Source organism: Haliotis cracherodii, unplaced genomic scaffold (assembly GCF_022045235.1).
Source record: "Haliotis cracherodii isolate W230 unplaced genomic scaffold, xgHalCrac1.p SCAF_10, whole genome shotgun sequence".
NCBI lineage: Eukaryota > Metazoa > Mollusca > Gastropoda > Lepetellida > Haliotidae > Haliotis > Haliotis cracherodii.
Window position 1 is genome coordinate 7,501,807 of NW_027266265.1, and position 27,131 is coordinate 7,528,937.

Here is a 27,131-nt window from a genome sequence, read left to right on the forward strand (position 1 = left end):
AACATTGGTTCCTGGAGACATATATACACAGGTCGCTAACAGTGGTTCCTGGGGTCCATGTTTAAACTGCGGCATGGTATCTCAGTGGGCTAGCACTATAAATCGGCATCAGTCCGGACTAGTAAAAACAGTCTCACACACACACACACATACACACACACACACACACACACACACACACATATTATATCATATTATATTATATATGTTTTCACACTTTAAGCTGTGCTGTGTCATGGAGTATCTGAGTTTTGCATTTTTGCCTGTGCAAAAGAACCTTATCTGTACTGTGCACACTTCCCGTGACGCCACAAAAGAAATGTTACGAATATCACATGGATATAGTTTTAACAGTTACTGAAAGATTAATTGAAGTGTGTTAAACATGTGGCACAATAAATCCACCTGGCTCACGATTGTCAGCTATATTTAGTTACTCAGATAAACCGCATACCTTCGTGGATTCTTTAATTCCTCCGTGACAAAGTTGAGGTTATTCCTGAAAATGGATGTGTTTATTTAGATATATATAGGATACTAGGAACATGTTCAACGTTTTCCGAATTTTCATCTATTCTTAAGACCCGTGAAGATCCGGAGTAGAATAGGTCTTCAGCAACCCACAACATCCATTCTTAAACTTGAAGCGCACGTAAACTATCTATTTTATTTGCGGTGAATGTCCTGAGTGGGCTCTGATGTCTGTGACCATCATGTTCATCATATGCCAGATGCCAGTAGTGTATGACATGATGAATGGAAGCTGTTAATAGTTCGAGCGTTGTTTAACAAGATGACACGCTGAAACAGACACTTCACACCTTCCCTTCTCGTCAGCCATAGATCAAGGTGAAATTCCCACTAAAGAGCCAGTACGTGTGTTGTGCCCTCAAACCTATAATGGTCTAAAGTGTACAATGAATGGGAGGAGCTTATGTGATCACGTGACACTATCTTCCGCAAAACTAGTTGACGTCTAACGAACGCATCGCCGTCTCGGCTGTTTCATTTGCAATCTGCACACCAGGTTTATAACATGTAGTTTATTGTCATATAAGTTCCGCCCACTCAGGAATTTTGTAATCTTTAGACCACTGTAGGTTTTAAGGGCTCTACATACGTTGGAATGTGGGTAAGTGCATATGACCCCAGCAGTGCCTGTCGAAAGAGGCGACTAAATGGACCGGTGTTTGATTACGTGTCATCGTGTCCCAACTGCGTGGATCGATGTTCAAGATGGCAATCCTGGAATGTCTGATTGTCTCACTGTGTAACGTCATTAAAGATGAAGAACATATTCTTCTTCATAGCCCATTATAATGAATAATTACGCCTGGTTCCCTGGGTATGCTGCGCTCAAAGTAGCGACAGCTCAGCATACCCAGGGAACCAGGCTGTTACGAACTCCTGACAATTACAATAAGTAATATGGCAGTACCCTGTTTGCAAACACTGATTGATTATTCATGTTAGGAAAATATCTACATGCCTTAACAGTTCGATGTAAAAGTGTATGTGCAACAAGATTGGACTATTGTGATGGTGCGGATTATTGATCAGTTGGCCTTGACACAACAAACATTGATCGATTGATACGTTCTTATTCTTCCCGGAACCTTCTCGGTACTAGCTCTGGGGAAATAACTTCCCCAGGTATGTACTGAACGCAGAGCTCAGGTGCCAACATTCCAACTGGTAATTTTCGACCCGTGAAGATCCGGGGTAGAATAGGTCTTCAGCAACCCATCCGTAAAAGGCGGCTATGCTTGTCGTGAGAGGCGACTAACGGGATCGGGTTGACAGGTTCGCTGACTTGGTTGATGCATGTGATCGTATCCCAATCGCGTGGGTCGATGCTGATGATGTCAATCACTGGATTGACTGGTCCAGACTCGGTTATTTACAGACCGCCGTCATATAGCTGGAATATTGCTTTAAACAACAAATAAACAAACAAAACAAACAAACTTGTAATTTTCGTCTGACAATATCAGGAAGTTTCTCATATCTCACTACGACAGACTTGTATATTTTCCTTCTCACCGATTATCCCGTATTATGGACCGGTCATTTATAATAGGGAACTAGGGTCAGATGGAATCGAGGTAGGGTCACCCAAAAATATGACCGTTTCTATGGTAGGGTCTTAAAATAGTATACATATATATGAGGGAGGGAGGGATAAATGTAAAGCGACATGAAGTGGGTAATCCAAAAATATGACAAGCATTAGGGGAAGGTTACTATCTATTAATACATAAAAAAGCTCTGACCCACCACCCCATGTAATACATGACAGCCCCTTTTATCTTCATTCATTATGAAAAATATCCACTACCCCTATTCGTCACCCCAGCTTCGGTTCGGAAGTAAAGTGACGTCACCGCCCCCATCCCTCATATCGCTTATTTCACAGAATTTCTCTCGTTCATAATTTGACTGTATTTAGCGTAATGCTTTTCGAATTTTACTCGGTAGAGAAGAGATCCAGGGTATTTATCGTAATGCTTTCCCCACGTGTGTCAATATGTTACACTATACCGTGATATTGTGAACGGAAGCAACGTTTGCACCTCACCATCCGTCATATGCCCACAAGCCGTTGTAGAAAGCCAGTGCGATGATGGACGGGTTGCTCTCTGTGTCCTGGAAGCCCTCGGCGATATAAGACGCGTTCCCTGCAACAGCAAACAGTTAACATTGATGTAATAGACGTGACTTGTTGCAACAAACAGTTGACATTCGTGTAATAGACGTGACCTTCTGCAGTAAACAGTTGACATTCATGTAATAGACGTGACCTGCTACAGTAAACAGTTGACATTCGTGTAATAGACGTGACCTGCTGCAGCAAACAGTTGACATTCATGTAATAGACGTGACCTGCTACAGTAAACAGTTGACATTCGTGTAATAGACGTGACCTGCTGCAGCAAACAGTTGACATTCGTGTAATAGACGTGACCTGCTACAGTAAACAGTTGACATTCGTGTAATAGACGTGACCTTCTGCAGTACACAGGTGACATGCATGTAATAGACGTGACCTGCTACAGTAAACAGTTGACATTCGTGTAATAGACGTGACCTGCTACAGTAAACAGTTGACATTCATGTAATAGACGTGACCTGCTGCAGTAAACAGTTGACATTCGTGTAATAGACGTGACCTGCTGCAGTAAACAGTTGACATTCGTGTAATAGACGTGACCTGTTGCAGCAAACAGTTAACATTCATGTAATAGACGTGACATGTTGCAGCAAACAGTTAACATTCGTGTAATAGACGTGAACTGCTGCAGAAAACAGTTGACATTAATTTAAAGGCCAGGGAAGCATTACTTGATATGCTCAATACGATGTATTGTTATAACCAATTTCCATACACTATTTACTTCTTTTCTGATTCAAATAAGGCCAAGTTTACTCTTCTGGTCATAATGATGGGCCTGCCAAAGACATGGTGTATACAGAGGGGACATTATACACTGATAAAATGTGTTTAGAGTGTTAACACATACAAGCCATGTTTAGATCCAAACACGTTTAGAAATTTGTTTAAATCCAAAACGGAAAACACGTTTGGTGTGTTCGAGCTAAATTCGTTTGGAGTCGACACACATGAAATGAACTATCGTCTTGCAGCCTAAACACCACCTGAGCACACCATCCCGTAATCTAAACATGTTTAGAATTTAAACTCGTTTAAACATGTTTAGAATTTAAACTCGTTTAAACATGTTTAGAATTTAAACATGTTTGAAGAAAATGCATATCATTATGCAATATGTCAATATGGATAAGATGTATAATATATATTGAAATTAGGTCTGCAAATCAGATTCACAGGTAAGTGCATCACACAAATACGACCAACACACTTTGTACAATGTTAAATAAACATGTACCATTAGCAAGGTTTATGGTGACAAGGAAAATTGTCTCCGTAGCACAGGTGGTAGCGTGAAGGATTACAAACGATGCAGGTTCGTATCCCGCCGAGGTTTTGTGTGTTTTGGTTTAGTGTTGTGTTTATAAATGTGTTGTTGCTGTATTAATATTAGTATTTGTCTCATTCAGGAAACTGAAGCTGATAATGAAAGTATGTCTGATTACTACGATAGATCCTTAATTTTTTTAATTACACCGCCTACTTCTGCATTCCCATTTAACGCTAAAAGCCATTGAAAGCGCGTATAATTACCTACAATGGAGGTATAGTATCAAGGTCTCAATGCGGGTGTACGGGTCTTTCCCACATTTAAACCCTGAACACGCTTACCTGTTAAACACAATCCTAAACATGTTTTGACCTAAACTAGAAAAGTATGGAATAAGTAACTTGTTTAGGTTTGTGTTTAGGATCTGAATACATTTTCTACAATGTATTGCTTGTAAACATTTACGGCATATGAGTAATATAACTCCAAATGCTGTGATTTGGGAGAATGTGGAAGATACCCTAAACATTATAATTGTTTGCTAAGGTGTATTTAGTTTTGGATTAGTTGGCTTTATACATATGCCCAGCAATAGATATACTCCTAAGGCATATGATATACTCTATGTCTTAGATTGTGCTTATGTCAAGAATGTGTTGTCCAGTTTAGATTTGGTTTTGCTTCCAAGAGAGTGGGCAGCGTTCAACTATTTCTGGTGGATTTCAAACAAAGAGTTAGCGATATGTTACCTCAAGATTGGTTATGTAGTCTACAATATAGGAGTAGATATGATTTATACTCGGCATTAAGTTTATGGTAGAACCTGTTGTATATCATAGAGGAGTTAAAAGGGATACAATTTCGATAAAATACTGTGTCACCCGCCTTGGAGGGTAATAACCGGCTTGTGCAACTAACATTACGCAAGACGTATAAAACCACATACACCCCTCTTCATCCTGCCACAACTTATAGTGTAAAGAGATTTATTATTCACAAAGCAAATCCAAATGAGATTAGAGAAGGAACTCCTCAAAGGTTAGAGGAGTGAAAAGGGATACAATTTCTATATAAGGACTGGGAGAAGACGATTGTATTCACCCGTGTGTGAGTTATGTACTATGTCGGTCTACTTTGCATTGAAGAACGCATTTAAATGTCCAGTTTCACCAATTTATGTAAAAATGATTGCTTTATGCCATTATTTAGTATCTACATAATGATATTAATTTCCTGTGCCAGCAGGTATGTGACATCGTTGTATCTAGAGCAGATTACCTGGCTTTTTCATCCTACCGCCTATCATCGCCTTATTCAAAATTCGCTGTCAACCATGGGATCTTATCATACATGGATCTTATGATCCGGCTATCAGTTATCAATTGTTGGACAATTGACCCACAGGTGACCAGGAAAGTAAAAGCAACCAAAAGTTGGACATGTGATATTTCTCGGCTGACAGACCCAACTACCTGCAAATGCGTCCAGTGCTATCGCGTTTCGCTACCACATGCTACACGGCTGAAATACGCCGAGAGTATTATACTGTCGCCATGAAGGCGGAATACACGTCACTGGCACGTTAGACATATGTTGCTATACGTCATGGTCGCCACGTCTATCATGCTATAAACATCGAATACGTGTAGCTGACAGCCTTCTAAATTACTCTTCGTGAGTTTATGGCAAAGGGATTGCATTTCCATCACATAGATATTCAGAGTGTGTGCTCTGGAAAGCATCGCGTTTTATTCTGGAGACCGGTATGCTCCCAGCATATATGATCACTGAAATTAATAGCATTTGCGCCACTTTTAGCGATATCCAAGCTGTATCATGGGGGAAACCAGAAATGGACTTGACACAGTGTACACATGTGGGGAATCGACCCCGAGCCAACACTTAAATCTCAAGGCTACTCCACCGCCCCTGAAACGACTTAACGGGGGTTGATTTTTCTATAAATTATTTTAGGATTCACACATATGTGGAGTATAAACTATTGATCACCTCAATGACAGGTTCAGAAGGGATTAAAAACTGAGGTCTCAAATAATTTGGCAGCGGCCGTCTTCATCCAATGTTGAATTTTATTTCTCTTCTATCGTTCTATCTAGTCTAAACCTAACCAAAGTATTCTCATTTTTTTACTATTTAAAGTTGATGGTACCTTTTTGTTGCATAATTGGCTATATAAATATCTGTAAATGACATACATGTATCTTGAACTATCAAATAGTGTGGACGTCCATTTTTTTGACAAAACACGCATATATGCTCCTTGTCGAAATACTGTTTACTTTATTGCACACACTGTCATTTCAACAGGCACACCTAAAGGCATGTCATATGTAATTGTCGCTGTGCAGAGTTGCGTCCCTTGGGCACGCCAGAAACCTATGATTGTGGGTTCGAATCCCGGTTCGCCCCAATTATGTTTCTAGGTTTGTCAGCACCATACCCGTGCTCGTGGGTTTCACCGAAGTGGTAAACGTCTGAGACCTGCATCACTTCGGGCTTTCCTCCCACATTAAGCTGACACGCCGTGATATAACTGGAATATTGTTAAAAGCAGCGTTAAACCCAACTCACTCACTCACTCACTCATATGTAATTGCAGGTTTCGGGGTAGACAATGCACTTTGATATTTTGAAGCAACGTTCGATACATGATGTCTGTGAATTAGGTTAACGTCACAACGTCTGAGACCTTTAACACTTCAGGCTTCCCTCCCACATTCAGCTGACACGCCGTGATATAACTAGAATACTGTGAAAAGTGGTGTTAAACCCAACTCTTTCACTCACTCCTAATGCCCTCCTCGCCTCGAGTTGGGTTATGTACACTCAATTATATGGGTGACTGGCGTTCACATGGAAGTCTGTTTATACGATTAGCTGCATCTTATATTAATCATACAAAATCATTCCGTGTAGTTTCTAAATTATCATGACAATAAGGCGTTAGGGTTGACTGCTGATCCTGTATAAGTTCCCAGTGTATTACACCCTGTATAAGTTCCCAGTGTATTACACCCTGTATAAGTTCCCAGTGTATTACACCCTGTATCAGTTTCCAGTGTGTTACACCCTGTATAAGTTCCCAGTGTATTACACCCTGTATCAGTTTCCAGTGTGTTACACCCTGTATAAGTTCTCAGTGTATTACACCCTGTATAAGTTCCCAGTGTATTACACCCTGTATAAGTTTCCAGTGTATTACACCCTGTATAAGTTCCCAGTGTATTACACCCTGTATAAGTTCCCAGTGTATTACACCCTGTATAAGTTTCCAGTGTATTACACCCTGTATAAGTTCCCAGTGTGTTACACCCTGTATAAGTTCCCAGTGTGTTACACCCTGTATAAGTTCCCAGTGTATTACACCCTGTATAAGTTCTCAGTGTATTACACCCTGTATAAGTTTCCAGTGTATTACACACTGTATAAGTTTCCAGTATGTTACACCCTGTATAAGTTCCCAGTGTATTACACCCTGTATAAGTTCCCAGTGTATTACACACTGTATAACTTTCCAGTGTATTACACCCTGTATAAGTTCTCAGTGTATTACACACTGTATAAGTTCCCAGTGTATTACACCCTGTATAAGTTCTCAGTGTATTACACCCTGTATAAGTTCCCAGTGTATTACACACTGTATAAGTTCCCAGTGTATTACACCCTGTATAAGTTCCCAGTGTATTACACACTGTATAACTTTCCAGTGTATTACACATTGTATAACCTTCCAGTGTAAGACAGATCGTTATAGCTTCCAACGTACGGCAGATTTTATAACCTTCCAGTGTACGACAGATCGTTATAGCTTCCAACGTACGACAGATTTTATAACATTCCAGTGGTTTTCAAATTGTATAACCTTCCAGGGTGTTACAAATTGTACAAGTGTTGTACAAGCTGCAGTTGCCTGGTACCTGGAAAGCCACTGTGTCAATGAACCGTGTCTATGCCCATACTGGTCCTTGGAACTTTCCTCCTAATTATCAGATGTGGCGCTCAAGCGCCATTACCATTACACTCGAAGGACGAACAAAGATTACACATGTTCACAGATGCAAGATCCTCTGAGGATGAAATAAGCCGAAAAGTGAAGTTTGCTCAATTTACCGATAGATTATATGTTTGATATACAGTGAAATTTCATTAATCACAAAGGTAGCGTTTCCATTGGAACTATCTATCCGGATTAACGAATCATGTTAACGGAATAATGTTACATTGTATACACGTAAGTGTCCCCAGGAGTAATCGTCCGGAAGGACCGCCTCCGTGGTCTAGTGGTAGAAGGTCTACCCGGAGAGCGGAAGGTCGGGATTCGATCCTCGACCGCGTCATGCCAAAAGACGTTAAAAGATGGTACTTGTTATTACCCTGCCTGGCGCTCGGCAGTAAGGGTCTAAAACAAGGCTGGTCAGCTCAGAGTCAGTTTACTGTGTCTGATTGGCGTATTAGTTCAGACTAGTACAAGCTGCCACACAATCGCACGTATGCATGTATGCGCACACGCATATACATAAGTGAAATTATCTTGAACGAGATGTTAAACCCCATTTCACCTCACCTCACCTCGTCCAGAACATTGACTTTTCGTATTAACGAGCGACAGATAAACGGGGGTTTACTGTGTAGTGTTTTGCATGTCATTAAGATGCAATGAACCTACGTGTAAACAGCTGTCCAAACGCACCAACTCACATGAATACCGTAAAGGTTAAACTGAAATCACTAACGACAGGCTTATATGGTTTCTCGGTCGCCAGGTGACCGCCTCCGTGGTCTAGTGGTAGAGCGTCCGCCCGGAGAGCGGAAGGTACGAGGTTCGATCCCCGGCCGCGTCATACCAAAAGACGTTAAAAGATGGTACTTGTTGTTACCCTGTCTGGCGCTCGGCCTTAAGGGACTTAAACAAGGACTGGTCGGCTCGGAGTCAGTATACTGTGTCTGAGTGGGGTATTCATGTTAAACTGCGGCATGGTATCTCAGTGGGCTGGCACTACAAATTGGCATCAGTCCGGACTAGTACAAGCAGCCACACACAGAGACACACACGTGCATGCACGTCGCTATATAAGTACAATAATCTTGAACGCGACGTAAAACTCCATTTCACCTCACCTGACCTCTCAATCGCCAGGCATTGACTCCTTCTCACCTGTAGATATCTTGTAGATCCCCCCAATGGATATAATGGCAATGGCGACCAATTTACTTCCGGTCAGAACGTTCTGGACTTTGGTTGCCACTTTAACGCTGGCGCAGTTTATCAGCAGGATTAACACTGAAATTATAACAGCGAAAATATCTAATACAGACACAGCAGACGATCAACGGAACAAGATTTCAGGATTTCCAGTTCTTGATTGTGTATAGGATGGATATGTTCCGTTTGCGCGATGACCACATTGCGATGCTTGGTCCGCGTTCTTTGATGAGTCATTACTACAATTAACACACAGATAATGCAAGTAATTCATATAACCATTCTTTGTGTCGGTATTGATCATGACTGTGTTTGAAGCGGTATGTGTGACTGGCATATTTCAGGAATTACTCTCCTTGTTCTTTAACCTTCCCATGGAACATTATGGCGTATAATAAAATCTCTATTATATTTTAGATGTCCGCGTTCCATCATTGGTATCCTAAAGTATTTAATGGGAAATATTCCAAGACTGCAAATATCTGAGAAGCGATATGCCATAAATGAAATATTTGAAAGCTTAGGGAATCGGACTAATAAACCACCAGCAACAGCAGCTTTCAATTTGGAGTAACAAAACTCACTGCTGACACAGTTTATTCAGATCTATTTGCAAATTATGTGGTTGTTTGAAATTTGAGAAACGTTTGTTTAGTTGTTTGTTGTTTAACGCCGCACTCAGCAATATTCCAGCTATATGACAGAGGTCTGTATATAATCGAGTCTGGACCAAGCAATCAAGTGATTGACATCATGAGCATCGATCCATGCAATTGGGATACATTGACATGCATGAGCCTGACCACCCGATCCCGTTAGTCGCCTCCTATGACAAGCATAGTCGCCTCTTCCGGCAAGCATGGGTTGCTGAAGACCTATTCTACCCCGGATCTTCACGGGTCTCGAGAAATGTAAACATTGACATTTTTACCAAGAACGTTTCTACGTACAATTAAATATGGTGTCCGGTACTTGTCACCCACGTCGATAACAATAAGTCATCGTAAGAAGATTATGGTTAGAAGTTCAAGCTCACTTATTTTCACAATTAAACTTTTTGTTTTGGCAATATGTTCTATCCTAACCGTGTTGGCAATCCTACTGATGGAACTACTGGAGTCTGGTGACATAGGCAGCTACATGTGTGTCATCCATTACAATGGTTTTACCTCCGGTAGGAGTGCTAGTTTATTAGTATTTAGTTTGCGTTTATGGATGTGTTAACATAACAGCGATGTGCACAGACTACTTGTTTAATCAGTGACATAAACGAAACTATAGAAACAGTACAAAATCAGTGGCCTCATGCAACACAAGCCCCGCCCATTCTATTATCAGCCAATCAGGAAACTAGTCCATTAGCAGGCGTGGTCTAAGTATATTTTCGTTTTATGGAAACGCAAACGAAATTTGCTTGCTTAGCCAATCAAAGCAGGGATTCAATTGCAAATGATTTATATCTAAATGAATGATGCTCGGCTTCTAATGACTACCTCATCCTTCCACCATTTTGTTTATAAAGAAATTCGTTGAAAAATTCAAAGCGCCTATATAGGTTTGATAGGACGTAAAATGTCGCCATGGAAGTCATTGAGGAAGCATTGAACAAATTCCCATGGATAATCTCAAAGATTTTGTTAATGACAGTCAAATGACAACAAGGAACCATCCTTCAGTATAATGGGGGTTGAGGTTCTTGGAGCTAGGGAATGTAGTGCGAATGTAGTTGCGAACCAAAGGAGATGAGGGGGGGGAGAGAATGTCATGATCACACATAGGTAACAAATCGTGCAGGTGAAGGTCACGCCCACAGGAAAAACAGACTCTGCATTACAAGAGGTTGTCATGGATACCGATTCAGCAGCGTAAACGGTACCATCGTCAGTTGTGAGGGGTTCTGTCCAACTCATGGCGGTTACGGTTGTACTTATTGAACTAGCATGTTTTGAGCTGGAAACCCCTTGTGTTGGTGTTGTTCTGTTTGTCTTCTAAACCTGCGTAGGCCTACCTTGGGTGACCTACACCTTCACTGACGTCAAGCTGGGCCTCTCTGGGGCCCCGATCGACTTTAGGTGCCTCGTACCTTCACTGACGGCAAGCGAGGCCCTCTTAAGGCTTATACTGAGTACAAATTAATAGGGACAGACTTGTGACAGAGGTCGGGCTTGTAGACATAAATGACGATAAGGTTGTCGTTTACTTACACATAGCTGCACATGTTACGAGTTTCTTGACGAGGAGCGGGGCTTCACACGGCGTGTAGAAGGGCTGGGTTGCGTACGTCCCGAGACTGAGCACCATGATAGCAAACATGGACGGTCTGATGATGAAGATACCGAGCCAAGCTACCAGAAAGGCAGGCACCTGTCCCCAACATTTGCTCATTGGCTTAAACGTATGCAGTAGGTAGGCATGCTCGGCGCCGGATTTAACAATGGCCGTACCCAACTCGGCATATACGAGAGCACCTGTAAATGAAAGTGTACACATTCAATCCCATGAATACGTATAGATAATCCCAGCAGAGTTTCTTCCGAGATCACATGTATCAAGACGACAAGTTACAAGTATCCGAGGCTTGCCGATGGTATTTCTTTTATAATTTTATACTTTTATCAACGAGTCTTGATATATTTAATATCAAAAGACACAAATGTGAGACTAGTTAAACTTCTTCAGTTAATAAATATTATCATCCAAAACTGACTCCCACGGGAGATATCGCTTAGGTGAGATCAAGCGATATCTACATTGTAGATATCGCTGCAATGAAATTGCATCACAATGCTTTGCAGGCCATTGTGACGTCATTGGTTACCATGACGCCACAAACAAATGACATCACTAATGGCTCTGCTACTGTTGGATGATAAATATAATCTCACCCTCGAGGCTTTTCATATAAAATATATCAACATTCGTTGAAAAGTGGAAAAAGTCATGATATATTTGATATCAAAAGACACTCGGGTGAGATTATCTCTGTAATATCCAGTGTCTTGAGCGTTAATTGTACAGCTAACCGTCTTTCGTGGCAGAGAGAATAGTGATGTCATTTAATTGTGATATAATGGTAGCCGATGAGATTCAATTTCATTGTAGCACTATCTCTTATAATACATCGCTTGGTGCCAGTCAAACGATGTCTCCTGTGGCAGCCAGTTTCGGATATTAAATGCGGTTCCTTATTTACACGGGAAAGCGACTGCCATTGGCCCTTGCACCACCACTTACCCATCATGGCTAGAATTCCGCACCCTGCCCACACAATGAGACTCATTGCGACCGACCCCGAGCCAATGAGAACGCCACGGGGAGACACGAATATACCCGAACCTAGACGAAGATATGCAAATGCAAGACAAACTGTTATTATTAATAATACTAATCGTAATACATTCTGAACTTGTCACATGTTTTCTTTAAAGAATTTCGTTGTGTGAAAAGAAAAGGATTAAAGAATATATGTATGTCTTTGATAATCGCATATTCAGGTTAAATGTTTTCATGCGTAAATATGAATCGGTAAACGATTTTCTCTTACAAAATGTTCTTTATTATCATTTGTTAGTTGTTTAACACGGTACTATTCCAGCTATATGACGGCGGTTGTACATAATCGAGTCTGGGTCAGATAATCCAGTGAGTGACATTCTACGCATCGTTCTACGCAATTTGGGATACGATGACATGTATCAACCAAGTCAGCGAGCCTGACCACCCGATCCCGTTAGTTGCCTTACAGTGAGTGAGTGAGTATGGTTTTACGCCGCTTTTAGCAATATTCCAGCAATATCACGGCGGGGAACACCAGAAATGGGCTTCACACATTGTACCCATGTCGGGAATCGAACCCGGGTCTTCGGCGTGACGAGCTAACGCTTTAACCACAAGGCTACCCGACCGCCCCAGTTGCCTTACAACAAGCATGGGTTCTGGAAGACCTATTCCAACCCTTATTTCCACGGGTTTGTTCTATATTCATGGTGTGGTTTATATGTCAAATAGCCAAAGAAAATACAACTTTAGTATTTCATTTTCACAATCTCATTCACTGGATCTCAATACCGAAATGCGCTTACTCAGTATTCATCCGATGACGGGACAAGAAGTAATGTATTTACGAACAAATAAGAGCTCGAGGTTGTTATCCATACAAAATGTTCATGTCTACAATATCATGCTATTTTGACCCCGTATGAATTTGGGGTTAGAATAGTCCCCAGCAGCCTTGTCATAAGAAGCGATTTATTAACCTGGTGGTCAGGCTCGGTGACTTGCAATTATTTGATTGCGTATCATCGTGGCCCGACTGCGTGGATTGCTGCTCAAAATATCGATTATTGGATTATCGGGTCCAGACTCGATTATTTACAGTCATACAAAACAGCTGACATCATGGCGTTTACCTATCATGGTCCCAACAATAAGGGTGATCCCACTAAAGAGTCCCACGCTCTTCTGGAGCTCCACCCCTTCACCAGAGTCATCATCCTCTCCGTCACGTGACCCGATCAGATTTCTTTGACGCGCACCGTTATCGTGTGTGCCTAAAACAAGGGCAAATACATCACATTTTTAATATAATACACACCATATTGGAGCCTGCAGTTTAAATGTGTTTAGAATACAAACACACACAAGACATGTTTAGATCTTATCAAGGTTAGGAATGTGTATAAATCCTGAACACACTCGGGGTCAAAACACATGAACACAATAAAAAACACAATCAAAACACAACATCCCTATAATCGAAACATGGTTAGAGTTTAAACATGTTTAGAATTTATACATGTTTAAATAAAGTGCATATTATTGGGCATTAAGTCAAATATGGATAAAATGTATAATATTTATTGAAATTAGATGTGCAAATCATATTCACAGTCACTTTCCACCCGTGAAGATAGAATAGGTCTTCAGCAACCCATGCTTGCCATGTCGTAAGAGGCGACTAACGGCATCGAGTGGTCAGACTCGCTGACTTGGTTGATGCATGTAACCGTATCCCAATTGCGTGGACCAATGCTCATGATGTCAATCACTGGATTGCCTGGTCCAGACTCGATTATTTACAGACCGCCGTCATATAGCTGGGATATATAACTGAGTGCGGCGTTAACCAAGAAACACACAAACAAACACAGGCACTTACATAACACATGTGCCACCAGGACTTACAACGAACTTTGTACAATATTCACGTTAAAAAGCTTATTTAACACTTTTATGCAGTGTGCAGAAACACACAAAATTGTCCAGGTACAACAACTGCTAACATCGAGTCTCTACAATCCTGCAAATACAGGCATGTCTAGGTACAACAACTGCTAACATCGAGTCTCTACAATCCTGCAAATACAGGCATTTCCAGGTACAACAACTGCTAACATCGAGTCTCTACAATCCTGCAAATACAGGCATGTCTAGGTACAACAACTGCTAACATCGAGTCTCTACAATCCTGCAAATACAGGCATTTCCAGGTACAACAACTGCTAACATCGAGTCTCTACAATCCTGCAAATACAGGCATGTCCAGGTACAACAACTGCTAACATCGAGCCTCTACAATCCTGCAAATACAGGCATGTCCAGGTACAACAACTGCTAAAATCGAGTCTCTACAATCCTGCAAATACAGGCATGTCCAGGTACAAACACTGTAAAGGTCGAGTCTTTACAATTCTGCAAATACAGGTATGTCAAGGTACAACAACTGCTAACATGGAGTCTCTACAATCCTGCAAATACAGGCATGTCCTGGTACAAACACTGTAAAGGTCGAGTCTCTACAATCCTGCAAACACACGTATGTCCATGTACAACTGTAAACATCAAGACTCCAGATTCCTGCAAATACACGTATGTCCAGGTACAACGACTGTTTACGTCGAGTCTCTAACACCCTGCACATTTATACATATATTTTTTTAATTATTCATCATATATACACAAGTAGCTTGGCATGTATAATTGGCCTACCTTTAGAATACAGTACCACAAACACGTCACAAAACACTATGACGTAATGTGCTATTTATTTTGTTGCCAGATACACCGACTAAATAATGTGACCTTCGGCAAAGATTGTCCTCACGAGAAGTTGTGGTACTGTACTCTAAAGGTGCTCCCCGACGTCGAATAAAAACATGCGCATAGAGGTGTCTCCGAGCGCATCTGCAAACGTCTTGTTCTGAATCATCAGCTTGCATTGGTCGATAGAGGCTTTCTATGTTATGCCATGTTAGACACGAATCGCTTCATTAAGCGGTCGAAGAATGATTAAAATTGACAATACATGCATCACAATGCAATATCTAGACATCAATTGCTCTTCTTTTACCGTAGCAGGTGTTCGTCATCTAGCAGACCTATATAACTATTCGATGCCATTAAGTCTAGACTACTTACTCCAGACTCCTGTCGAACCTACCTGAATGTCATTTCATTTTTTTCATCTTGAGTAAATTATATGAAGCTGAAGTTTAGGCGTGTGTACTATGCTCTAAAACCTGCACTTACACAGCCATAGGCCGCGAACTAAGGGCTGTATAATTATTGTCTTTATTAGTGTCATATAAGAGCCTACGGCGCAGGCGGGAGAGCTTCGGAAGCGTCCTTTTGTGCACAAGGCTATTTATGTCTTTTTGAGGACCGACCTATTATCTTCTACGTAGGGCTTCTAGATATAATGCAATGGCAATAACAAGTGTCGGCTTGATGTGGGAGGACAGACCGAAGTCATGCAGGCCGTCGACGTGATCCACTTTGGTGACACCTACGAGCACGGGTATGACAAATCTAGAACCGGTATCAGTAAGACCCGGGATTCGAACCCACTATCATAGGTGTCTTACACGGTTGCCTAAGGGACGTAACACTGTACAGCGAATTGTGATAAGAACTTCAAAGGGGCTTAATAACATCACAACAGACTCATCATATTAGGATTAGAAGCAAAAACCCTATCATTTTCGATAGTTCAAAGAGGCTTAAAAACATCACAATAGACTAATCATATAATGATTAGAAGCTAAAACTTTAAAAAACTATACATTGACATTCGTTTTCATTTAACCCTATCATTTTCAGTAACTGTGTGATGAAATAGAGCAGAAATATGTTTGGAATACGTTATCATGATATAATAAATGGAAAAAATGAAAAATTACTTTAAAATGTTACTTTTCGTAAATTGCCTCTTACTCATTAACAAAAGATAAACACGAGGATGTTTGTAGATCAAAAGACAAAAAACTAATCGTACCGAGGACTTAAACAAGGGAATGGGAAATTGGTAGATCTAAACTGGTAATACATCTGTAATGGCATGTGCTTGAAAGCACTATGACGTAAAACTGGTATTCTGAAAATCATCGATCTCTTTTATCTTGTGTCCAAATCACACGCAATGCAATGTGTGCAATATGATGTAGACACAGACGGATAGCGCATGCGTGGAGGGTTGGGTCCGGCGGGCACACCACAAACCTATGATCGCCCCGATGTCTTCCCACCCTCCTTCGAAAATATAAAATGATCGTTCCTTCAGCAACATGTTGGACATAACACGGCGGGGGACACCATGAATCAAACCAAGCTTTAATCACTGGACTAACTAACCGGCACTCTTTAAATGAGATGTAAGCAACAGTATCGTGATAAAACGGTGACTATTTATTTCACATCCGCAATGTCAAAGTTGTCGAGTATTGACATTATCAAAATGACTTATAACGGTAAATATAGGCATATTAGAATATATACACAAAATATTAGGCACTCAACATATCCCGTGCTTGAGATTCCCGGGGGTCATTGACCGCTAAACAAAAACAAATAACCTGCCATTTTAGATCTCTTCGTCCTACAAACCTGACCTAGTTTTTCCTTTATACCTGATCCACCATGGGTCACGTGACACTTATTAGTCACATCAATCTCAAAGTTTTCATAAATGTTACAATCCCTCCAGCAGCAAAATAAGTACCTATTTCTCGCTATTAGTGTTGATTGTAAAACATTATTGCTGAATCGTAGTCAAAGGTTGTTTTTTTTTTACATTTGAACAAAGAGGAAAGTTTACTCGTGTATTTTGTTCTCCTCTACTGCTTAGCTAATTCATGAATATATAATATAAACATTATAATGTAGCGATTGAACGTAAGAAATGATATACGAAGCATAAAAGCTCTGTTTTAATGACAGCGAAACTTCAAAGCAGCAATGTTATGATAATTGGCAGTTATCAATCCTTCAAAACGTCACAATTTGAGTTTTCCACATACGCTTCCATTAGAGAAGTAAAACACACAGTGAGTCATTTGCAAACAATACCTATGATGATTGCTTTTTTAAACTTCGTTCAACTTTGACCTTTCACAAAGTCAAACGATGTTTCAACTGCCGACCTTGTCAACGATGGTGTGGGTGTCTGATTAGTCTGATAACCTTTACTAAAGCTAAATTTATTCGGGGCATACAAAGTCTGTATGCATATTTCATAAGCAGAGATAATGACCTTCCAAGTCAGCCAGTAAAATACTAGAGAGATCCCAAGACATCTACTTACGTCTCTACATAGGGACCGGTTCAAGTAGGAGGACTTAACAAATACAATAGATATAAAATAGACAGACATATTCTGATAGCTGCCATGACGGCCATTATTATTGTGCAACATGAAATTCCCCATGTCACACCATGTACCCTGTGTGAAGCCTTCTGTCACACTATGTCCCCTGTGTGAACCCTTCTGTCACACTATGTACCCTGAGTGTGTGGATACTTCTGTCACACTATGTACCCTGAGTGTGTGGATACTTCTGTCACACTATGTAACCTGAGTGTGTGGATACTTCTGTCACACTATGTGCCCTGTGTGAACCCTTCTGTCACACTATGTACCCCGAGTGTGTGGATACTTCTGTCACACTATGTGCCCTGTGTGTGTGGATAGTTCTGTCACACTATGTGCCCTGTGTGAAGCCTTCTGTCACACTATGTACCCTGAGTGTGTGGATACTTCTGTCACACTATGTACCCTGAGTGTGTGGATACTTCTGTCACACTATGTACCCTGAGTGTGTGGATACTTCTGTCACACTATGTGCCCTGTGTGAACCCTTCTGTCACACTATGTGCCCCGAGTGTGTGGATACTTCTGTCACACTATGTGCCCTGTGTGAAGCCTTGTCACACTATGTACCCCGAGTGTGTGGATACTTCTGTCACACTATGTGCCCTGTGTGTGTGGATAGTTCTGTCACACTATGTGCCCTGTGTGAAGCCTTCTGTCACACTATGTACCCCGAGTGTGTGGATACTTCTGTCACACTATGTGCCCTGTGTGAAGCCTTCTGTCACACTATGTGCCCTGTGTGAACCCTTCTGTCACACTATGTGCCCTGTGTGAACCCTTCTGTCACACTATGTACCCTGAGTGTGTAGATACTTCTGTCACACTATGTACCCTGAGTGTGTGGACACTTCTGTCACACTATGTGCCCTGTGTGAACCCTTCTGTCACACTATGTACCCCGAGTGTGTGGATACTTCTGTCACACTATGTACCCGGAGTGTGTAGATACTTCTGTCACACTATGTACCCTGAGTGTGTGGACACTTCTGTCACACTATGTGCCCTGTGTGTGAACCCTTCTGTCACACTACATGTACCCCGAATGTGTGAACCCTTCTGTCACACTACAAGTATGTACCCTGAGTGTGTGAACCCTTCTGTCACACTATGTACCCTGAGTGTGCGAACCCTTCTGTCACACTACAAGTATGTACCCTGAGTGTGTGAACCCTTCTGTCACACTATGTACCCTGAGTGTGCGAACCCTTCTGTCACACTACAAGTATGTACCCTGAGTGTGCGAACCCTTCTGTCACACTACAAGTATGTACCCTCAGTGTGCGAACCCTTCTGTCACACTACATGTATGTACCCTCAGTGTGCGAACCCTTCTGTCACACTACAAGTATGTACCCTCAGTGTGCGAACCCTTCTGTCACACTACATGTATGTACCCTCAGTGTGCGAACCCTTCTGTCACACTACATGTATGTACCCTCAGTGTGCGAACCCTTCTGTCACACTACATGTATGTACCCTCAGTGTGCGAACCCTTCTGTCACACTACATGTCAGTACCCTCAGTGTGCGAACCCTTCTGTCACACTACAAGTATGTACCCTCAGTGTGCGAACCCTTCTGTCACACTACATGTATGTACCCTCAGTGTGCGAACCCTTCTGTCACACTACATGTATGTACCCTCAGTGTGCGAACCCTTCTGTCACACTACATGTCAGTACCCTCAGTGTGCGAACCCTTCTGTCACACTACAAGTATGTACCCTCAGTGTGCGAACCCTTCTGTCACACTACATGTATGTACCCTCAGTGTGCGAACCCTTCTGTCACACTACAAGTATGTACCCTGAGTGTGTGAACCCTTCTGTCACACTATGTACCCCGAGTGTGCGAACCCTTCTGTCACACTACATGTATGTACCCTGAGTGTGCGAACCCTTCTGTCACACTACATGTATGTACCCTGAGTGTGCGAACCCTTCTGTCACACTACAAGTATGTACCCTGAGTGTGCGAACCCTTCTGTCACACTACATGTATGTACCCTGAGTGTGCGAACCCTTCTGTCACACTACATGCATGTACCCTGAGTGTGCGAACCCTTCTGTCACACTACAAGTATGTACCCTCAGTGTGCGAACCCTTCTGTCACACTATGTACCCCGAGTGTGTGAACCCTTCTGTCACACTACATGTATGTACCCTGAGTGTGCGAACCCTTCTGTCACACTATGTACCCCGAGTGTGTGAACCCTTCTGTCACACTACATGTATGTACCCTCAGTGTGCGAACCCTTCTGTCACACCACATGTATGTACCCTCAGTGTGCGAACCCTTCTGTCACACTACAAGTATGTACCCTCAGTGTGCGAACCCTTCTGTCACACTACATGCATGTACCCTCAGTGTGCGAACCCTTCTGTCACACTACTTGTATGTACCCTCAGTGTGCGAACCCTTCTGTCACACTATGTACCCTGGGTGTGTCGATCCGACTTGCACACTATATACTCTGGGTGAATCCTTCTGTCATACTGTGTACCCCGGGGGCCTGGACGCCCCTGCCGCACCGTCTGTCTTGTCCCACTAAATTCCTTAGCAGATTCCAAAACAGAATATCAGTGACAAAATGTTTTAATTTGTCCATACACTACCAACTGACGAAAACATAATACTTGAATTAACACCTTCTCTGCTCACGAATGTCATAGATATCTGAAAACAAGTGTTTCAAATACAACATGGCGTTGGGTCCGAGGAAAACTCTCAGTTGCCACAGCCAGCTAAGGATAACAAACATAAGCACCGAAACCAACATTTGCTGAGACTAGCAGTTGGGTAACCCGCCAACCGTGTAAATCTTGCCATGCATCAAATCCCCACTTGACCTTGATATGGCCGTCTGGTATCCATGGCAACAGCTGTGGCTGTGGCGATCATCCTTCCGGTCCGTGAGCAGCGTATGGATAGAATTACAAAATCCCCTTTTACATATCAGCATTTCTATTCTACACAGAGCTTAGACTTAACCTTCTCGCCGACCTGGGATTAGCAACTTTGTACAAACTACCAAAGTAGGTCAGGGAACCTACCATCCCACGAAGGAAGCACGTGCACGCTAAGTACATATCCCTCCATCAAAGAGGCATGTGTTCATAAATCTGCCGATTAAACACTTCAACTCTGTCACCAGAGCGAAATATGAATCATGTGAAAGTAACCAATACAGGCTTAAGTGGACAGACATGGTTTCCAGTCTCCGACATGCTAGAGTATATATGTGGTGCGAGTTAAACCCCGTGGATCCAGGAGATGAGGGGTAGAAGGCTGCACGTTATCAGTGCCAGCTTAACCCTCCCGGCTTCACGAACACTAGACTAACATTTAGTCTCTGAAATCTTATATTACACAATATCCTTCTTGACTCTAAAAATAAAAATAAAATTCCCTATGCTGATTTTCAGATTGTGGAATAGAGCTAGCTTGAGCTGGCTAGACTTGCTTTTGTATGCATTTCTAGATTATGTTTTTTTCATAAAATAAATATATTCCACGGTCATGGTGCAGGACTACACGAACACTGAAAACGCCAAATATCTGGTACGCTAACACCGGAGTAATTCTAACTTGCAGTTGTAATTTGTACTCAGTACATTTCTTTAATGAGTGAGTATGGTTTTACGCCGCTTTTAGAAATATTCCAGCAATATCACGGCGGGGGACACCAGAAATGGGCTTCACACATTGTACCCATGTCGGGAATCGAACCCGGGTCTTCGGCGTGACAAGCGAACGCTTTAACCACTAGGCTACACGACCGCCCCTTCTTTCATGATAATGATAAGTGGGTATGGGTGCATTATCTGCAAGACATTCAATTGTGTAGGCCCAAAACTTGCATTCCCTGTCAAGAAGAAATCATAAATTATACATGAGACATTACTAGATATAGCTTTTGTTGTACCAAAAATGCAATTCAAAATGTCAAGAAAACTACTAAACTGTTCTCACTGCAGTATTAACGAAAGGAAGCCTGTGAGGATCGTGTTTAGTTTAGTGTTTAGTAGTGTGTAAATAAATATCCACATTCATCAGAACCTCGGCAGTGAGAAAGGGAACATTGATGAGAGAACAATAGTAACTAGATATGTGTCAATTCATAATTATACCAAAGCAAGTGGGTAGGAACCAAATGATGCAATAACCACTAACGAACAACTGTACAATGATGATGATGATGACGGCGACGATGATGATGATGATGATGATGATGATGACGGCGACGATGATGATGATGATGATGATGATGCCATTTATATCGCGCTGTATTTCCACAGCACACAGGGACATGCTCAAAGCGCTACAGTATTATTATCCCGGATCAGTGTGCACTTGATTTTCATTCTCAGCTGTACCTTGACAGTATACAACCGAACCTGATTTGTGACCTGTGCGCTATACACGGGTCGCATGGATTACATATATTCATGCTTTACTATGCCCTGCCTCGAAATAGAGTGGGGGTATTATGTTTCAAGCATCGAAATCACTAAGTTCATTAAATTCAGAATCCGCCAGTAAACCTGATCCCTCAGCTCGGCAGCAGGAAACACAACCAACACTAGTGACGATCAACATTCCACGCACGCTGTTGAATAACCTAATATGTCTGATGACATATGTCTATGTTGCTCATATATCCTCCCCTTTCTCCCACAACTAACAACAATTAACTCATTCATAAGATTGATTTATTATTTGTATCTAATGCGTAAGCGAGAACGGGTGTATTCAATTGTAGTAGGCATTACACAACTCACTGATATCAATTCTCACCCATATGCTTAGATACCCGTGACGATCTGGGTTAGAAGAGGTCGTCAACAACCCATGCTTGTAGTAAGAGGCGACTAACGGGATCGGGTGGTCATGCTCGCTGAATTGGTTGATGCATGTCATCGTATCCCAGTTGCGTCGATCGATGCCCATGATGTCAATCACTGAATTGTCTGGTCCAGGCTAGATTATTTACAGACCGCCGTCATTTAACTGGAATATTGCGGCGTTAAACAACAAACAACAACACCCATATGCTTTGATAAACCTGCGTTAGTGTCGTGTGAATTGTTCATTTTCTATATAAAAACTTGAAACATCAATTAATTATTTTATACCCGGTATTTGACAGCCTGGAATGTACCAGTCATCTTAGTAGAGTGAGTGAGTAGGGTTTTACGCCGCTTTTGCCAATATCAAGAAATGGGTACTGCACGTGACTAGCCAACGCTGATTACTAGGCTGCCCCTGCCCCACTTGGATTGCTTATTATGTCAGAGCAAACCTGTTGTAACAGTCGGCAACGTCCGACAACGTAGTATCTGAATAGAATACTAATCGTCTCTCCATAGCGATGGCGCATGCATGTTTTGATATATGCATTTTCGCAATGCGCTGTGTCCCCTGCATACCGATATACGACAGCGAAGAGCAACATCGTCCATGTGGAAAACGTCATCCTATAACCATGCTTTAAGCAGGAATAATTGTTCCGTAATTACATTCGGTGGCTTTTACTAACACCACATTTAGTGCATTGTTCAACAACAATTACACTTTATCTGAAGAATCACATGGATGAGTAGACTAACATTTTGTCTGAAATCTTATATTACACAATATCCTTCTTGACTCTAGAAATAAAAAGAAATTCCCTTAGAGCTAGCTTGAGCTGGCTAGACTTGCTTTTGTATGCGTTTCTAGATATATTTATTTTCATAAAATAGATATATTCCACGGTCATGGTGCCGGACTTATGGATGAGCTATCCAATGATTATATGAATATAAATACTTACATATCTGCTTCAGAATAACAAACATCCAACACAGATGGGGCAGACAATCATATCAAGCAACAAACACGGTACTTCAAAGTTGCCAACAATGGTGTACTGTCAACTTTATGATAGTTCTACTAGTGACACGGAGAATACAAAGGGGCTGAGGGTAAATGAAGTTTGATGGGGTGGTGTGTGTGTTTGCGTTGGGGGGGGGGGGGGGGGGGGTGCTTGTTGGGGAAGGGCGGATTAACAGTCAGTTGAAAGGCCTGTGGATTGTCGTACAGACTGATAATTGTGGTATAGGCGTGGCCAGGTTGGGCTGACAACCGTCGCAGTCACACATGAAGGCTGTTATTTGTAAGCTGTTGTTTAACACCGCTCTTAGCAATATCCCAGCTGTATGTCGGAGGTCTGTAAATATTCAGTCGACAATCCAGTGACAGACATCATGAGCAGTTGAGATATCATGACAAGCAATCAACCAAGTCATCGAGTCTGACCACCCGATCCCGTCAGTCACATCCTCCTTCAAGCATGGGTTGCTGAAACCAACTCTAACCGAGTCTTAACGGGGCCTGGCTGTATCAGTAGTATTGGAGTACGGGGTTCGGAGATAGCAATAGCGGGGCCTGGCTATATCAGTAGTATTGGAGTACGGGGTTCGGAGATAGCAATAGAGGTTTGAGTGATTACCAACGTTTGACATGCACAGATATGACAATCTCTTATAGGGGAGAATATTACATTAGGTTTGGCAGTGCTTGAAGCAGCTTCGAAATACTTGTATGCAAAATCGTATATACTGCTCCGTTTTTACCTTATTTCCGACATCCGCACAAACACATAACTACGATTCGTAATGTTCTACTGAAGTCCGATTTTACACCGGCCTTCACAAGCTCCATCAGAATGCAATTTACATAAAAGGGACTACTGGATGTCAGTTAATAAAATCCGAGCTACGCTACCACAGCTATACGTATGGCTGTGTTCAGAAGGTCAGCTATCACTATGAGTCGGGTCGTCACAGCAAACATATTACTGCTATGAACGGGTCAATTATATAACGCCATCAAAGCTCCACCATAAGACGTTAATACCTTATTGTGATTAGTACACTCGGCTGAAAACAGCTTTATGATTGACTTGGCAGAGTGTCGACGGTCCCTGGTAAATATAACGCACATGTTGCCTAGTGCAAATGGGATACAAGACATATAACTATATACATGTACAAATAACTAGCAGAAAATATCCATAAACACGGCAACCAGCGTAACCCGACTTCGACATGTTATGCTACCAGGAAACGCCATTGATGGCTCGACGACTCTATCAGACAAAGTAATGATATCTCTGTATTTAGACTTCTATCGGGAAAATGACGTTAACGTACTTTTATTGTGTTTCCTGAAGCTAGGGTTTGGCTTTTAGTGCAATAAATTGATTATGGAAATCATTAAACGGACCTCACATGTGTGCGTTTCACTGTAAACATGATGAGCATATTGATCAATGAACTCATATGAAATACATATATATAGCTGAAACGGTAGTTGTAATGGTAGTTACAGTAAACATAAAAGTAGTAATAGTTATAGTGCTAGCTGTAATATATATATATATATATATATATATATATATATATATATATATATATATATATATTTGTATGTATATATATATATATATATATATATATATATATATATATATATATATATATATATATACACAAATATATATATATATACACACACACGCATGTCAAGTTAACCTCAACTAACCATTGTTTACTAGCCGTAGTAACAAAACACTGCAAACCTCTCACCTGCTCACCCTCAGGCTCGTTTCCTTCACAGTGTTGTATTCACTGTGTTGTGTTCACAGTGTCAGATAGCGATTTTTAACTTCTTAAAGCACCACCTCCTGTGAGTGAATTGAATGTTTTTACACCACTCCCATTCAACCTTACATATCCGTGTCTGTGCACTGGCTGATGAAATACTTGACTAATGGACGCTGGCAGTCGAGCGTGTCTACTAGACTCATTATGTGGTCAGGAAGCATGTGAAACATATGTACATATGAAGCGCCCATTAAAAGAAAGGCATGAATCTATACCTAAGAGTCAAGGGTCATCCCAGTAAAATCAATGCTTTTCGTCCTAAGCGAAAGCAGCTGAACCGTACAGAAAGGAAGTGTTGGGCTTCGCGCACGAACAATATCCCTGATCTGAAAGAGTTGTGACTGATACGTCAATGCAAAATACACCCGTGTGTGTTTATTAAATTTAGTTATAACCCATACCGTTTAATTACTACAATAACAAAACTCACCTTCCGCGTCCATCTCTCCTCTCGTCCACGTTGGTTGTGATGTTGACGCCAGCTGTTCGTTCAATCCTCGATATACCACGTGGTCGAACCCGCCAAGCTATAGTGAACTCACCGATATTCCATTGATGCATTTAGCGGGGGAGGGAAGCACTCTGAATACCGCTCACATAGATAACATAGAACCAGTGGCTGACATCACTATACAAGCGTGCTACGAGCGGACGCACGCATAAATGTGTCACTACTGCCCCCTTCAACTTTGTTAGTTAACAAACAGTCCGTACGTACACGCGTCAACTTGTAAAGTTCAGAAACATCTCCGGTTCGAGGTGTCTATTTCGTTGCCAGGCAACTGATGAGAGCTAAATAATCGAGTTTCACTGAAAGGTGGTTGCATCATTACATGGAGATGTGCACCAGTGTGCTGGATGTTGTTTTCTGAGTTTGACATTGGTGAGTGTTGAACTGCAACACACCTGGCGGCTTATGTTAATGAGGTATCAATGATGCAACAACGTGGAAGCAGTTTGCTGGTGATGATCACACTCTGTTGTTAACAGTGGTATCTGTAGGACTAGTATTGGCAATACTGCTATAGTGACAGAAATGGTATTAATTATAGTTGTAGCTGAAACGGTAGTTGTAATAGTAGTTACAGTAGACATAAAAGTAGTAATAGTCATAGTGGTAGCTGTAATAGTGGCTGTAGAAGTAGCAGAAGTCGTTTATGAGATATCAATGGTGCAATAAAGACTGTGTTGTATAACGCCGCACTCGGCACTATTCCAGTTCTATAGTAGCAGTAATGAGATATTAATGGTGCAATAAAGACTGTTTTGTCTAGCGCCGCACTCAGCACTATTGCAGCTATATGACTTTGATTTAAATAATTGTAGGACTAGAATTAAATGGTGATGTGGGGCGCATGCACGTGGGTGTGTGTGCGCGCGCGCGTGTGTGTCCAAGATTATTGCACTTATATAGCGATGTGCATGCACGTGTGTGTGTGTGTATTAGTCCGGACTGATGCCGATTTTATAGCGCCTGGCCCCTGAGATACCATGCCGCACTTTAATAGGAATTCACCACTCAGACACAGTATACTGAGTCCGAGCCGACCAGTGTCCTGGTTTTAGCCCCTTAATGCCGAGCACCAGACAGGTACTATCTTTTAAGGTCTT

At 41.7% G+C, this 27,131-nt stretch overlaps 1 protein-coding gene across 1 annotated transcript in view; it reads right to left on the reverse strand.

Annotated features, from left to right (window-relative positions):
- Nucleotides 1-26,356, reverse strand: part of LOC139454016 (b(0,+)-type amino acid transporter 1-like) — a 38,930-nt gene extending 12,574 nt beyond the window's left edge. Inside the window, exons 1-7 of the mRNA XM_071235498.1 lie at nt 25,951-26,356; nt 13,575-13,715; nt 12,400-12,501; nt 11,370-11,633; nt 9,118-9,243; nt 2,579-2,678; nt 455-499 (exon numbers count right to left, since the gene is read on the reverse strand). Of these exons, the coding sequence (XP_071091599.1) occupies nt 455-499; nt 2,579-2,678; nt 9,118-9,243; nt 11,370-11,633; nt 12,400-12,501; nt 13,575-13,715; nt 25,951-25,963 (791 nt within the window). The 5' untranslated portion in view covers nt 25,964-26,356. The remainder of the gene's footprint in view (nt 1-454; nt 500-2,578; nt 2,679-9,117; nt 9,244-11,369; nt 11,634-12,399; nt 12,502-13,574; nt 13,716-25,950) is intronic.
- Nucleotides 26,357-27,131: the final 775 nt, after the last annotated feature.